General features: G+C 40.9%; 1 protein-coding gene across 21 annotated transcripts in view; it reads right to left on the bottom strand.

Moving 5' to 3' along the window:
* Positions 1-12974, bottom strand: part of LOC112126064 (neurexin-1) — a 1188344-nt gene that overhangs the window by 538047 nt on the left and 637323 nt on the right. The window contains exon 18 of one of the 21 annotated variants that reach the window (XM_026652582.1): positions 9587-9612. The exons of the other annotated variants lie outside the window; for them this stretch is intronic. Within the exon in view, the coding sequence (XP_026508367.1) occupies positions 9587-9612 (26 nt within the window). Of the gene's footprint in view, positions 1-9586; positions 9613-12974 lie in introns of those variants that run through there. 21 annotated transcript variants of the gene reach the window in all.

Raw genomic sequence — 12974 nt, 5'->3', positions numbered from 1 at the left:
AGGTTCTGTTGGGGCTCCCACAATATTTCTGAGAAAGCATGTGTAAAAAGGGACACCCAGGGTGAATTTCTAATTTGTCTCCAGTCAATATTTCTAATGCATCCATAATCTGAGTACTTCCATTCCATGTTGCAATAGTTCAGAAAAAGAGGTGTGAAATAGATTGTGTTTATGATATGTGCTAATAGTTTGGAGTAGACACAGTTGTTTGGAAAGCTGCACCCTGTCAATTGCTGGCTAAAGTGTTGCTTTTAGACAGCACAAATCGCCTTTTGAATACAATATTGCAATACCTTAGATAAACACTATTGGTGTACCACATGCCATTGGTATTGGTGTACTACGTGCCACAGAACGGACTTCCACAGTGGCCCCGCATAGACCAGCATGAAAAGCTGCAGTGCTGAGTGGCCAGGGAAAAGACCATGGAATCTGCATTAATGTAGATCCAGGAGTTCCAACAATCTGTGCAATTTGCTGCAGCCACAGCAGGGAAAGGATTCTGTTCAGTCTTGCTCACTCGCCCTGGGTTACCCGGGGTGAGGGAAGTTGGATTTCATAACCCAATCCCACCGTACTCTATCTGCATAACCCAATTACTCTATACAGATGCTGTGGATTCCAATGTAAGGCCCTTTTATGCCACTCTGACAGCATAAAGGGGTAATAAAGTGGGTGAAAACAGACAGCTGAGAATACTTCCTGTACGCAAGGCCTTCCCAAGACTGTGGGGTACTGGCTTAAATGCTCCATGTCAATCTTGCTACCATCCTCCAGAAGAAGCAGCATGTCAGGGCCCAGGGCCAGGGGCTTGTCTATAATGCACTTCACCATGACTGATCTCTGCTTTTTAGGACACACAGAGGGCCATGTAATTTAGAGACAGCTCTAAATTACGCTGGAGTCCAGGCATGCTCGCTATTGTTCCAGAATACAGGGAGCACAAAGGTAACTAGAAGCCACACTCCCCACTCCATTCCTACCCCAAGTCCAGGGGCAGAATAACTGAGAATTAGGGCTTAAGGCCCAGATCCTCAAAAGTGGAAGATAGGAGCCTAAATACTTTTGAGGATGTGGACGTAATTGCTTGTCAAATTAAGGGAACAGATAAATCACTATTATTACAATTCAATTTATATTTGAATGCAATTTGATAGCACAGATGGCTATGGAAACAAATTTCAATGGGTATGTTTTCTTTTTTAAAAGCTGGTGTAACACTGAACATGAAAATTGCCAGCATTTCATTTTAAGGTTAAGTGTAGGTTAAATGACTAAGATATTAATAGTTAAGACCAGGCAAATTAAAAGTAGCCTGGATAAGAATATGTGCTTTGCATGACTGGGTTTTTGATTGCTATTTATGGCCATGTTGTATGTGATTGTTAATTGAGTTTTTTGATACTCTCTGCAAAAAATAAAATGTATACCCCTGTGAGTTTTATTAGTACAGCGAGATATATGTAGAACGTTATACAGAAAAGCATATGCAACAACTCTTGAAAAAGCACTGGAGTGGATTACCATGGTTTTCCTTTGTGCATTGGCAGCATACAATCAAGGATTGCTGCCACCTGCCAACTCAATGAACTAAACCACGTGCTTCTATATAAAAATAAGGGATTCTAACATTAAAAAGAAAATGAGTGTTAAACCATAATGGCCTTTAGGGACAGTCTATTATAAGCCACATGACTGACTTTCACCATTATCTCTTTTTACTGGCCCAGAAAGATATAGGCTCTGCCAAAACCTTTTTCTAGTTAAACTAGCCCATCTAATGAAATGCCTGCCATCCACGTGACTCAGGAGACAGATGGTTGGAAATCAAGACTTCTAGTGTTTGCAGGTTCACATTAAATTCCAGTTTCAGGTTTACAGATTGTTCATTGTACAGAAGCAAAAAACTAGACAAAACTGGTTAGAGTCTTACAATGTATTAAAGACCAGAAACTCAACTTAGAGCATGGGAGGAGGGTATAAAAGGCCAGGGGAGGCTAAGCCTCCCGAAACAGGATATAGTACATCTCCCTCCGGAGGCACACTGGCCTGCTGCCTTTGGAGTGCTGCCACCGAAAGGGCTGTAGCCCCACCTGCGCTCCGCACTGAGGCCCCACTCCCACTTGTCCTCTCCCTCTGTGGCCCCACCCATGCTGCTCCTCTTCCCACTCCCGCTCCGTTTCTTGCCCCCGAGATTCTGCCCTCGCTCTGCCTCTTCCCCCGAACCCCTCATCCACTGCTTGTACCTCTCCGCTCTGCGCGCTGCCCCTGCCCCGAGCGCCGGCTCCACATTCCCATTGGCCAGGAACTGGGAGAGTGATGCATGCGGCTGAGAGCAGCATGCGGCGCCTCCTGCCCTGCTGCCAACTAGCGCCGGACCTGCTGGCGCACGCAACGCAGTGTCAGGACAGGTAGGGACTAGCCAGCCTTAGCTCCACACCACAGACTGGGAGCCACTGGAAGTAAGCCCGCACCCCAACCCTGAGCCCCAACCCCCTGCCCCAGCCCTGAGCCCCCCCAAACCCAGAGCCCCCTCCTGTACCCCAAAACCCTCATTCCTGGCCCCAGCCCAGAGCCCTCACCCCCTCCCACCCCTAAGCCCCACCCTACCGCAGTGAAAGTGAGTGAGGGTGGGAGAGAACGAGCCACCAAGGGAGGGGAAATGTAGTGAGCAGGGGGGCAGGGCCTTGGGGAAGGGGCGGGGCAGGGCCTCGGGGAAGGGGTGGGGCTAGAGTGTTCGGTTTTGTGCAATTAGAAAGTTGGCAACCCTACTTCGGGGAAGGGGGGTGGAGAGGCATCAATGGTGGGCTGGGGGGCCTTGAGGGAGGGGGTGGAGAGGTGTGGCCGGGGGCCATAGAGAGATGGGGTGGAGAGGGGCGCGCGGGGGGGACCTAAGGGGACGGGGGCAGTGAGGCACAGGTGGGGGCATTTTGGAGCAGGTGGCTGAGCAGGAACGGGGCCTGGGGCAGAGCGTGGGTGTGGCTTTGGGGGGAGGAGCTTGGGCAGGCCTCGGGGTGGAGCTGGGAGTTGGGCCATAGTCCGGTTGCCAGAGGACCCTCCCCACTTCTAGGGAGCTTCCAGCGCTGACGCCTACCCTCCCCAAATTCAGGAGTCACATGCTGCCCATGTCTTAGAGTATTAAAAGATAATGTGAAAAAAGGGTTATTGGAAAAGAATATGGCGAGGTAAAAAGCAATTTTCCATGCTAGCTATTATAGTTCATCATATAGTTTCCCTCCCCTGCCCCACACCCAGGATTTTCATTGTATTTTCACCAGTTAGAGAGATGGCAAAACACTTTATGTAGACTCACAAGATGATTAAGATATGAAAAAAATAAATTATCACTGCAAATGGCTCAAATCAATTGGGAAATATATATGCCCCTCAGAGGCTACAGTTATGGATAAATCTGTATCATATCCACATTATAATCAGTATCACCATGTATTTATGTAACTCCCTGTCAAACTATTTACACTGGGAAATGAGGACTTGCTGCTGTGAGGATGTCAAGTCTATTTTTTTTTTATTTTTTTTTTTGAAAAGTCCCATAGGTGCTCATGGTGCTTTACAGACCATGTAAGGACCTTGCCCAGAAGATTTTACAGCCTAATGCTCTGATTCTGCAAACACTTATGCTTGTACTTATCTTTCCCTATTGTATTTCTCATCCTACTACTCCCCATCTGCTTTCTTTGTTATCCTTTGCTGGGTTAAAATGAACAAAGGCCCGATCCTGCAAACACTTAGACGTGCATAACTTCACACGCATGAAGTCAATAAGATTATCTATTTTTAATGTGCCCCTCACCAAAGTAACTAAAGATCTATTTTTATCAAGATGAAGTAAGCATGCTGTTATTTATTATTAGTTTCCAATAGTGTCCAACATGTGCTAGGTGTAATACAAACAGAAAATGAAGGCATGGTACCAGGGTTAAGGGTCTTAGGGCCTGATTTAGTAAGGCATTAAACTTGTGCCTGCGTTAAGCATATCAAGGCACTATGCCCATGCTTAAAATTAGGCCCATGTGTAAGTACCTTGCTGAACTGAGACCACAGACCTTCCACTTCTAGGTTCAAATCCATCCGGATTAGTAGTATCCAAAAGTTACTCACTGATATCTGTTTGGTGACCTATGTGAAATGAATTTTATAGTCTCAGTTCAGTTTCTAGCAGGCAGCTCTCACATTATACCTGATAGCTTGCTGGTAGTTTCAGAAAGAAGCCAGGAAGAGTGAAGAGGCATGAAGAGTGATCTATTTTCTACCATTCTAAAGAGGTACAAATACTGCCCCGTCAGTACAGAATTATATTGGCTTATATTATATAAGAGTGGTGTTGAGAATCTTGCATTGCCACTGTGTGTATTCTTCCTGTTCTACAGATATAGAAGATTTCAGTTTCCAAGACTTTCAAGCTTGATACCTTTCAAAAGCACTAAATTAACAGGAAAATATTAAAAAAAAAACCAATGCATTATATCTCTCTAATTATTATAGACTTCATTCGGAAATGCAGAGAGAATGCTATTGAAATCCATGATAGGTGAGTTTATCAGATGATTTAATCATCTCATGGTAATTTGGATTTACAAATCAAAATTCGTAGGAATATACAGATTATGAGAAATACCTTTTTTGTTAGATCTCTGAAACTACATCACACATCATTTATATTACAAGCTCATGAATTAGCATTCACAAGCTTTTCCCTGTTGTCTGACATATTGCATCTTCCACAGGAAATGGTTAAACTTCAGTGAAAATATCATTTCTCAGCCCTGTGAATTTATTGGGGTTACAGAGGGAATGTATTCTTTGAAGTTGGCTGTTATCGCAGTAAAGCTGCATTAAGTAGTTCAAATTAAGTATCTGTAGTAATACATATCAGTATTACATATTACTGATATCAGGCTGGGAAGATCAAGGCTTTGGGGTACAATTACAAGGGAAAACTGGATTATGCTTGTTCTGTAAAAACTTCTACCCAAAATTGTTTGTGATTTTTAAAAATTACTAGGATTCACTTGCACAGAAATTAAAATCACTTATAGTTTCAATTCTAAACTATCTGAACTTGATTTCACACATCACTACTGTTCCAGTAAAACTGAAATATTTTCCATTTATTCCTGGTAGTACATTCTATTACATAGATACTATAATTTTGAATAACTTTCCCCTCAGGGTTTATAGAAAGACGTCTATTAAAATGTGTCCCAGTCTTTTTAACAGAATAAATCCAGGAAGAACACATGCTATGATGGAACCATGGGTTTAAACTTGTGGGAATTCAAAATAACAAGGGGAAGAAGTTGGCTTGGGATGGATAGCAGGGGGATCCCAAGGGTCAGTACAGCAGGGTTTTGGTGCTTCTAGAAACAAACACATATAACAGTGTTTTGAATCACAAGGGTGGTTCGTCTGCAAGGTAAGAAAATAAAAATATTGAAGGCGTCGGTCCAGATCATCTTTCTCATTTTACCAGGCATTGCAGTGCTTTTGATTAACTCCAGGACCAGCTTCTCCTTGTCCAGAGTCAAAAAGAGAGGAAATATAAGCTGGCTGTAACTCTGGTTAATAAGTGACAGCAACCACAATTACAGGGCAGGAGGTTACACTAAGAAAGGAGCAGCTAACAGGACTGTTAAAAAAAAAACAAAGAAAAAGAGGAGTGATGTAGCTCTCTGCTACTTAAGATGAGGATATGTTGTCAGTGTTAAAATTGGCTTTCCATGAAATGTTTGACTAGATAGGAGAGGCAACCTACAATTACTAGAAGACTGTGAGAAAGTCCATAGCGTTAGTCAGCTGAGACACAGATCAAGCAATCCAGACACCCAAACCATTGAAAAGCCAGCAAACCACATGAAGAAAGCAGAGAACAGCATGAGATTCAAGCTGTTCCCCAAACTCAGATACATCTGTGACTTGTACTTGGAGTGTTCTCATATTGTTGTTATATTTCTGGTAACTTTTAGTAGATATATTTCAGGTTGCTGGTAGCAAGTGCCTGTCTAGGCCTCATCTCAGAATTTGTATGTATTATTGGAAATACATCCTGGGAATAACACCAGTAGCCTCCTGCATACAGTATCATTTATTCTCTTTAAGTAATTAATCAATGACCTGATTTTCAGAGGTACTGAGTACCTTCATCTCCCATTGGCTATTAGCTCCTGGGAATACTGGGCCCCACACCCCAATCTTTAACAGATGATTCATACTTTTGAATATCAGGCCATAGTTCCCACACAGCGATACCTTGTGCTTTACAAAATATTATATTTTAAATAATCCAAACTTTAGCCATTGGCTCAGTTACAAGTTTTCTCCAGATTTACATTGTTTCAAAGGGTTAGAAATGTAAAGCAATAAATACATACTGCAGCTGGGACTGGTAGTTTTGCTTACACTCCATAAAACAGGCTAGATTACAGCTTGCAAATCGTGGCTGTAAACACTAATGTATTTTGACATTGGATCCTGTATATCATACAAATGGAGTACTTTTTTACGTGTGAAAGTTTACAATTATAATGTGTCTCTTTCCTGTGGCTGTGTTTTAATTAGTGGTGTGGGTCACTACAGAGGGTGTTAGAGAACACCAGTGTAAATGTTGTTAAAGAGTAAGCACTGAGTTTGATAAAGGTCATCCATATGGCCTTTAAATTGGTCACAGGGACCAAACAACTTGATGGAGATGACTTAGAAGAGTTGTGCTTCATCGCCCTTCCTCCTTTGCTTACCACTTACTAGTGAGTTTGGTCTGTAATCTTTATTCAGTGGGCCCTTTCTGAATTGTTTTGATAATGTCAGTGGGGAAAATGTACCCAGTAAAGATTTTTTATATATTTGAGAGATCCATGGACAGTGTCACACATTATAAAACAGAAAGGAAACATGAGATGGGACAGCTCTGGGCTGCTTTGCTGCTCTGATCTGCAAATCATTTCCCCCACACATTGCACTGACCACTCAGTTTGGGCCTTCTGCATGCCAGCTGTGATAAAGAGTTGTTGCAGGCCCTTCTCTAATTCCCCCCGCTCCATGCCTTCATATTTTGGTGGTTGTTGTCCGCATTATGACATCCGAATACTAAAAAGCTTGAACAATTTCTTCAAGCCTGGAGGTACTGCTTCATCAGAGTCTTTGCAAACTGTTTTTATTGCCCCCGACCCTGGTTCTCTTATTGCAGTCTCTTAAATGACTGAGCAGAGAATGCATATCTTGCATACATGGCTACTGAGACCACCAAAATGCCATGACCAAGAGCAATACAAAGTTTACAAGCCTCAGCTAAGAAGACATTTTGAAGGATCAAACATAACAGATGACAGGCGGAAGAACTAAAGAATGGACAGAGGATCCAGAGTACAGGAATCATAGACTCAAAGATAAGTGCTGAGGGGAAGATCAGAAACAGTTCACATAAACCGGACTGCTAACTACCTGTATTGAAAGCTGTTTGGAGGTAGATCAGTGAACAAAGTCCATAATCATTACCTTTCTCATGGTGTGGGAATATAACAGAATTTTAAAAGCAGCAAGAATGGCTGGATGTCATATATATAAAACTCACCTTTCTCTATGCCCTCCTTGACTATACTGAAGTGCCTGCTCACATCCACAGCAGCTAAGAAAACTGAACTTAAAATTCACAGTCCAGAATGCCTTAATTTATCCACCTAGGCTCCAGGTTCATTTTGAAGGGAAGCTTTATATGTTTATTGTGTCTACAATAGAAGAGGCTTTTCTTTACTTGGTAAAGGTAAGGGCATGGAAGACCACTGAGATCTTATTGAGCTACCATAAAGTTCTACTTTCTTAACTAATACGTTTTTTTCTTTAAATATATATTGCTTAGCATCTATTTAGCTATCAATCCAGGGAGAATACATGAAAGTGAGGGTCAGGTTGCCTTAGAAACATAAGCCCAATTGTACAGGGTTTGGAGAGAAAGAATAATTCTATTTTAGAATTTTGAACCGCCATCAATCATTATAGAAACTGAACATCTTCCACATAAGATATATTGGCAATAGCAAACTCCCTAGTAGAATTAAAGGACATTCTGGCTTTTCTCTCTTTTTGGGGATTATTTAACATTCTACCTGGTGTGGACTTATTTATTTATTTATTTTTAAATTTAAAGATGGGGGTGGTTATTGAACCCTGCAGAAGGTGGCCTTTGAAGAAGAGAAGAAGACACTCATCAATGTCTGGGTTCTGTTGGAGGGGAAAGATTGTAATGCTGTTACATCAACTCCAGCTGTGTCGTGTATTATAATTAATACTATTCAGAAACCCTAGAAGTTACTTAAAATGGATTTTCAATATATCATATTGCTAGAATATAAAGGTTTTTCAAGGCCGGGGAATTAAAGTATTTTAGAGACAAAACCATAAGAAAGCACACTGATAGCAGAAATCTGCTCTTCTCATTGTTGTGGACAGCTTTTGGCCACTCAATTTTAGACCTGAACTTTGTATAATATGACTTTAAAGCATAGCAACTGAAAGTCCTAAGGAAAAGAGTCTCTAATGATATCCAGCAGACTGATTTTAGTTCCATGAGAATACATTCAATTAACCCTTAATCATTTTCATCTTCATGATACTGGAAATGCTTCCAGGATTTGATTTATAGAATTATTATGCTATCAGTAAAAAAAAAAATATTCCTGAAATACCAAAATCAAATTTAATTACTCCTGTGATTCCTCCAGAGATAGAGAGAAATTGGTATTTTTCTGACATTATGTTCTGTTTTTAATATGTTGCAATAGAAGAGTTTCTCTGAGTATGGCCTAAGAGATCCATTACATAATTACTACCATCTGAGATATAAACACAATTACAATAGTGCTACCCTTGCCAGCCTGGAAGTTCCCAAATGGCTATACCATGTTCTGTGTAAGGTTCAGGGAAAGGGATGTAGTGGTATATGCCCCTCAAATGTCCTTCTTGAATTCTAAAAGGGGTGCAGAAAGAAGTGATTCAAAAAAATCTGCCATTCTGTGATCCAAAAATACTTACTGCTTAAGCCCTGATAAGAAAATAAATCCAGCTCCAAACCTGTTGCATAAAACCATATTGCAACAGAAACTGATTGAAAATAGATGAAACGCTAGGCGAAGCCTTCAAAAGATTCTTTACCATAATAGGAAGGTTGAGGAGTAGCTGATACCTTGCAAAAATATTCAGTATAGGAAACTGATCAAAATATATTTTAGTTTTCCCTACATATCACATTTACTTCTTTCCTTATATGGTCACATAACAGGTTACCAGAAATGCTCCATCCTATAAACTCCTTCTACAGTCATTGTCAAACAATCTTCTCTTGGTTCACAATTTGAAAAAAAAAACAGTTTCTATATCGTCTACATCATTTAGAAAATGTTTCTTCAGAAATAAGTAAGGTTATACAAATCATCTGATACCAAAATATCCTAGTATAATCTTAGATAAAATACCTATATGCCCTTCTCTGGAAATTGCAATCAAACCACCAAGAACAGTAATACTGTAACTCACATAATACAGTTAATGAAAGCTTTTATTACATTAATTCATTTCATGTTATGTGAAACAGTAAAAAATCTGTCAATGTAAAAAAAAAGGGAAAGAAAAAAGTCATAATTATACGTATCCATAACGTTTCCTCTTGACATTTTTAAAGACCAATCTAGTTAGAATTCCTTCTTTAAAAAATCTCAGCTGGGCAAACAAATTAGACAAATGACATTTTTTGAACTCCTTCCTTTCCCTTTGTCATTTTCTTCCTTTTAACTCCCTCAGACTCTCCCTGCTCCTGCTGAAGATTCTCTCACTCCCCCAACTCCTAACCAATGGCTCCTAAATAGTTCTTCCTGCTCCTTTCACAGCTTTCCTCCTCCCTGGAGGGTTCCCAACTGTCTGGACACACCACCCAAAAAACTGATCTTCTAAAAAATCTGATCCCTTTGAAGTCAACGAAAGTTTGGCCACTGACTTCAGTGGTGCCAGGATTTTACCCAATGTCTTGTAATAACAGATAGAAAAAGGTAAACTGGACAAATCAAACTTTCCCCAATTAGTTCAACTGGCTTGCCCGCTATTGTAATTTTGTTAGTATCTACCTTTATTTCTCCTGTGCACTGTAAGCCTCCTAGGGAGAAATATCCATAATAAACATTTGGCTTGCTATGTTATCAAGGGCAGATTTTTAATTCTCAGCTACTAGAGACTGAAATCAGATGGCTGTTAAAACACTCATAGAAATTTTCCATTTCTTCCTTTTACAGCACATGGGGTGGGGGTGGATATCTTAATTAGTAACTAGTAATCTGTGACAGCATGCCTGAGGTGTTGGATAGGAATTCTTAACACTAAGGAGCAGTGGATGGCTCATATGACTATTGCAGCTCTATGTCACTGATTCCGTTTACAGACAGATCAAAAGTACTACCCCTCAGAAAGGACGGATGATCATGTGGCTAAGGCATTAGGCTTAGACTCAGGAGCTCTGAATTCAATTCTGGGCTCTGCCCTAAAATTCATGTGTGACTAAGGGTAAGTCACTTAACCTCTCTGTACAATAGGGGATAATAATCCTCCCTTTTCCCCACCTTTTATCATCTTGTCTATAAGATTTTAAGTTCTTCCTGAGAGGGACTTCTCATACTATATGTGGGTTCTGAGTTTAATGTAATGGGACCCCAAATACATTATCATAATACAAATAATTAGAGTAACCATAATCTGACCTCAAATGCATGGTTGACAAGAAATGTTTTGGTAGATTTGCTCCTGTTTCTTGCAGAAATGTGGCTGCATCACAAAACACATCATTATGACTAGCACCTTAATGTAAATCTCAAGAGTGGCCCAAAAAACAAGAAGTGGCATACCCAGAGCAATATTAAGGTATACTGGCAGAGCAGCATGTAGGAAAGAGATGTGGATAGAGGATTTTAGTATCTTGTATGTATTATACTGGACTCCTGTGTCAACACAGATTGCAAGAATCTGCATCCCCAGACTTGCAGTTCTAAAGAAGAAAAGAATTTTGAGAGAGGGGAATTTCTATAGCAGTCCTACTGTCATCCTATGACAGCTCAGAAGACTAAGCAATGCTCACGTTAGTAGCAAAAAGAGTAACTGGGTAAATGATCCCATCATCATATAACTATAATCACACACACACAAAAAACTATGTTAAAAGAACATTATTAAGATTGCAAAGTCAAGCAGTCAAAAGTAGGAAATGTCATAATTCAGGTTACTTGTGTAACCTCAGTTCAGATCCTTTGAGTGTATGCATTATGATACAGTCGTTAATTACATGATCACATACTATTTTTTCTACAGGGATCACGGCCTCATTCAATGCACAGGATGGACCGGCTCCGGAGATGAATCAGGGGTGCATAGTGAAGGAGACTTTGTCTATAGGCTCCTGCTTCATTTGTTGCAGGAGTCAGATGGATGGTGCTCACTTAATAAGCAGCCATTCAATATTTTTTTTCCTCCTTCATTACACAACCCTAATTCCACCTCAGAGCAGCTCGATCCTGTGCATTGAATGGCACAGGGTTCCTGTGGAAAAATAGCATATGATTATGTAATTAAAGACCATCATAATGTATACACATGGGGGGGGGGGGTTTAAGGTTGCATAGGCAACCTTAGTTCTGATATTTCCTAACTTTTGACTGCTTGACTTTTCAACCTTAATAACGGTGTTTTAATATAGTTTTTTTGGTGTGTAATTCCCTAGGCTTTTAAAAGAGCAAACAGAAAAAAACAGAAATTCCATCCTGTGACTTCATATTGACTCCCACATGGTTCATATGCAGAGCTGAAACCTTTAGATCTACTTCCCAGGCCTCTGCCATTTGAGCTAATGATAGCAGTAGTATGTTTTCATTCTCCATGCGGACCAGCACTAAATACTGATTAGACACATACTTTGCCAGTTGGTTTCACAGATATTTGCTGACAGCAGAGGAATGGTTCCATTCCAGGCTCTGGAGTGGAGTGCTGTAGTGGGCACAGATTCTTCAATCCATTTCCCACAGACATGACCCCTTCTGATCATCCCCTCCAACCTGTCCTTGTCACAGTCCCATCTCTGCCCTGTCAAGGCTGCTTCCCCACTTTGAACTTTAGGGTACAAATGTGGGGGCCTGCATGAAAACTTCTAAGCTTAACTACCAGCTTAGATCTGGTCCGCTGCCACCATCCCAAAGCTGATTCCCTTCCCTGGGTAGCCTTGAGAGACCTTCACCAATTCCCTGGTGAATACAGATCCAACCCCCTTGGATCTTAAAACAAGGAGAAATTAACCATCCCCCCTCCTTCCTTCCACCAACTCCTGGTGAATACAGTTCCAACCCCCTTGGATCTTAAAACAAGGAGAAATTAATCATCCCCCTTCTTCCTCCCACCAACTCCTGGTGAATACAGATCCAACCCCCTTGGATCTAAAACAAGGAAAAATCAATCAGGTGCTTAAAAAGAAGGCTTTTAATTAAAGAAAAAGGTAAAAATCATCTCTGTAAAATCAGTATGGAAAATAACTTTACAGGGTAATCAAACTTAAAGAGCTCAGAGGACCCCCCTCTAGTCTCAGGTTCAAAGTACAGCAAACAGAGATAAACACTCTAGTAAAAGGTACATTTACAAGTTGAGAAAACAAAGGAAAACTAACACGCCTTGCCTGGCTGTTTACTTACAAGTTTGAAATAGGAGAGACTTGTTTAGAAAGATGTGGAGAACCTGGATTGATGTCTGGTCCCTCTCAGTCCCAAGAGCGAACATCCCCCAAAACAAAGAGCACAAACAAAAGCCTTTCCCCCCCCCCCCCAAGATTTGAAAGTATCTTGTTCCCTTATTGGTCCTTTGGGTCAGGTGTCAGCCAGGTTACCTGAGCTTATAGATTCTAGGACTGGAAGGGACCTCGAGAGGTCATCGAGTCCAGT

Source organism: Terrapene carolina, unplaced genomic scaffold (assembly GCF_002925995.2).
Source record: "Terrapene carolina triunguis isolate 2854851 unplaced genomic scaffold, T_m_triunguis-2.0 Scaffold121, whole genome shotgun sequence".
Lineage (NCBI taxonomy): Eukaryota > Metazoa > Chordata > Testudines > Emydidae > Terrapene > Terrapene triunguis.
Note: the sequence above shows the minus strand (reverse complement) of the source record. Positions and strands in the feature narration are given on the sequence as shown.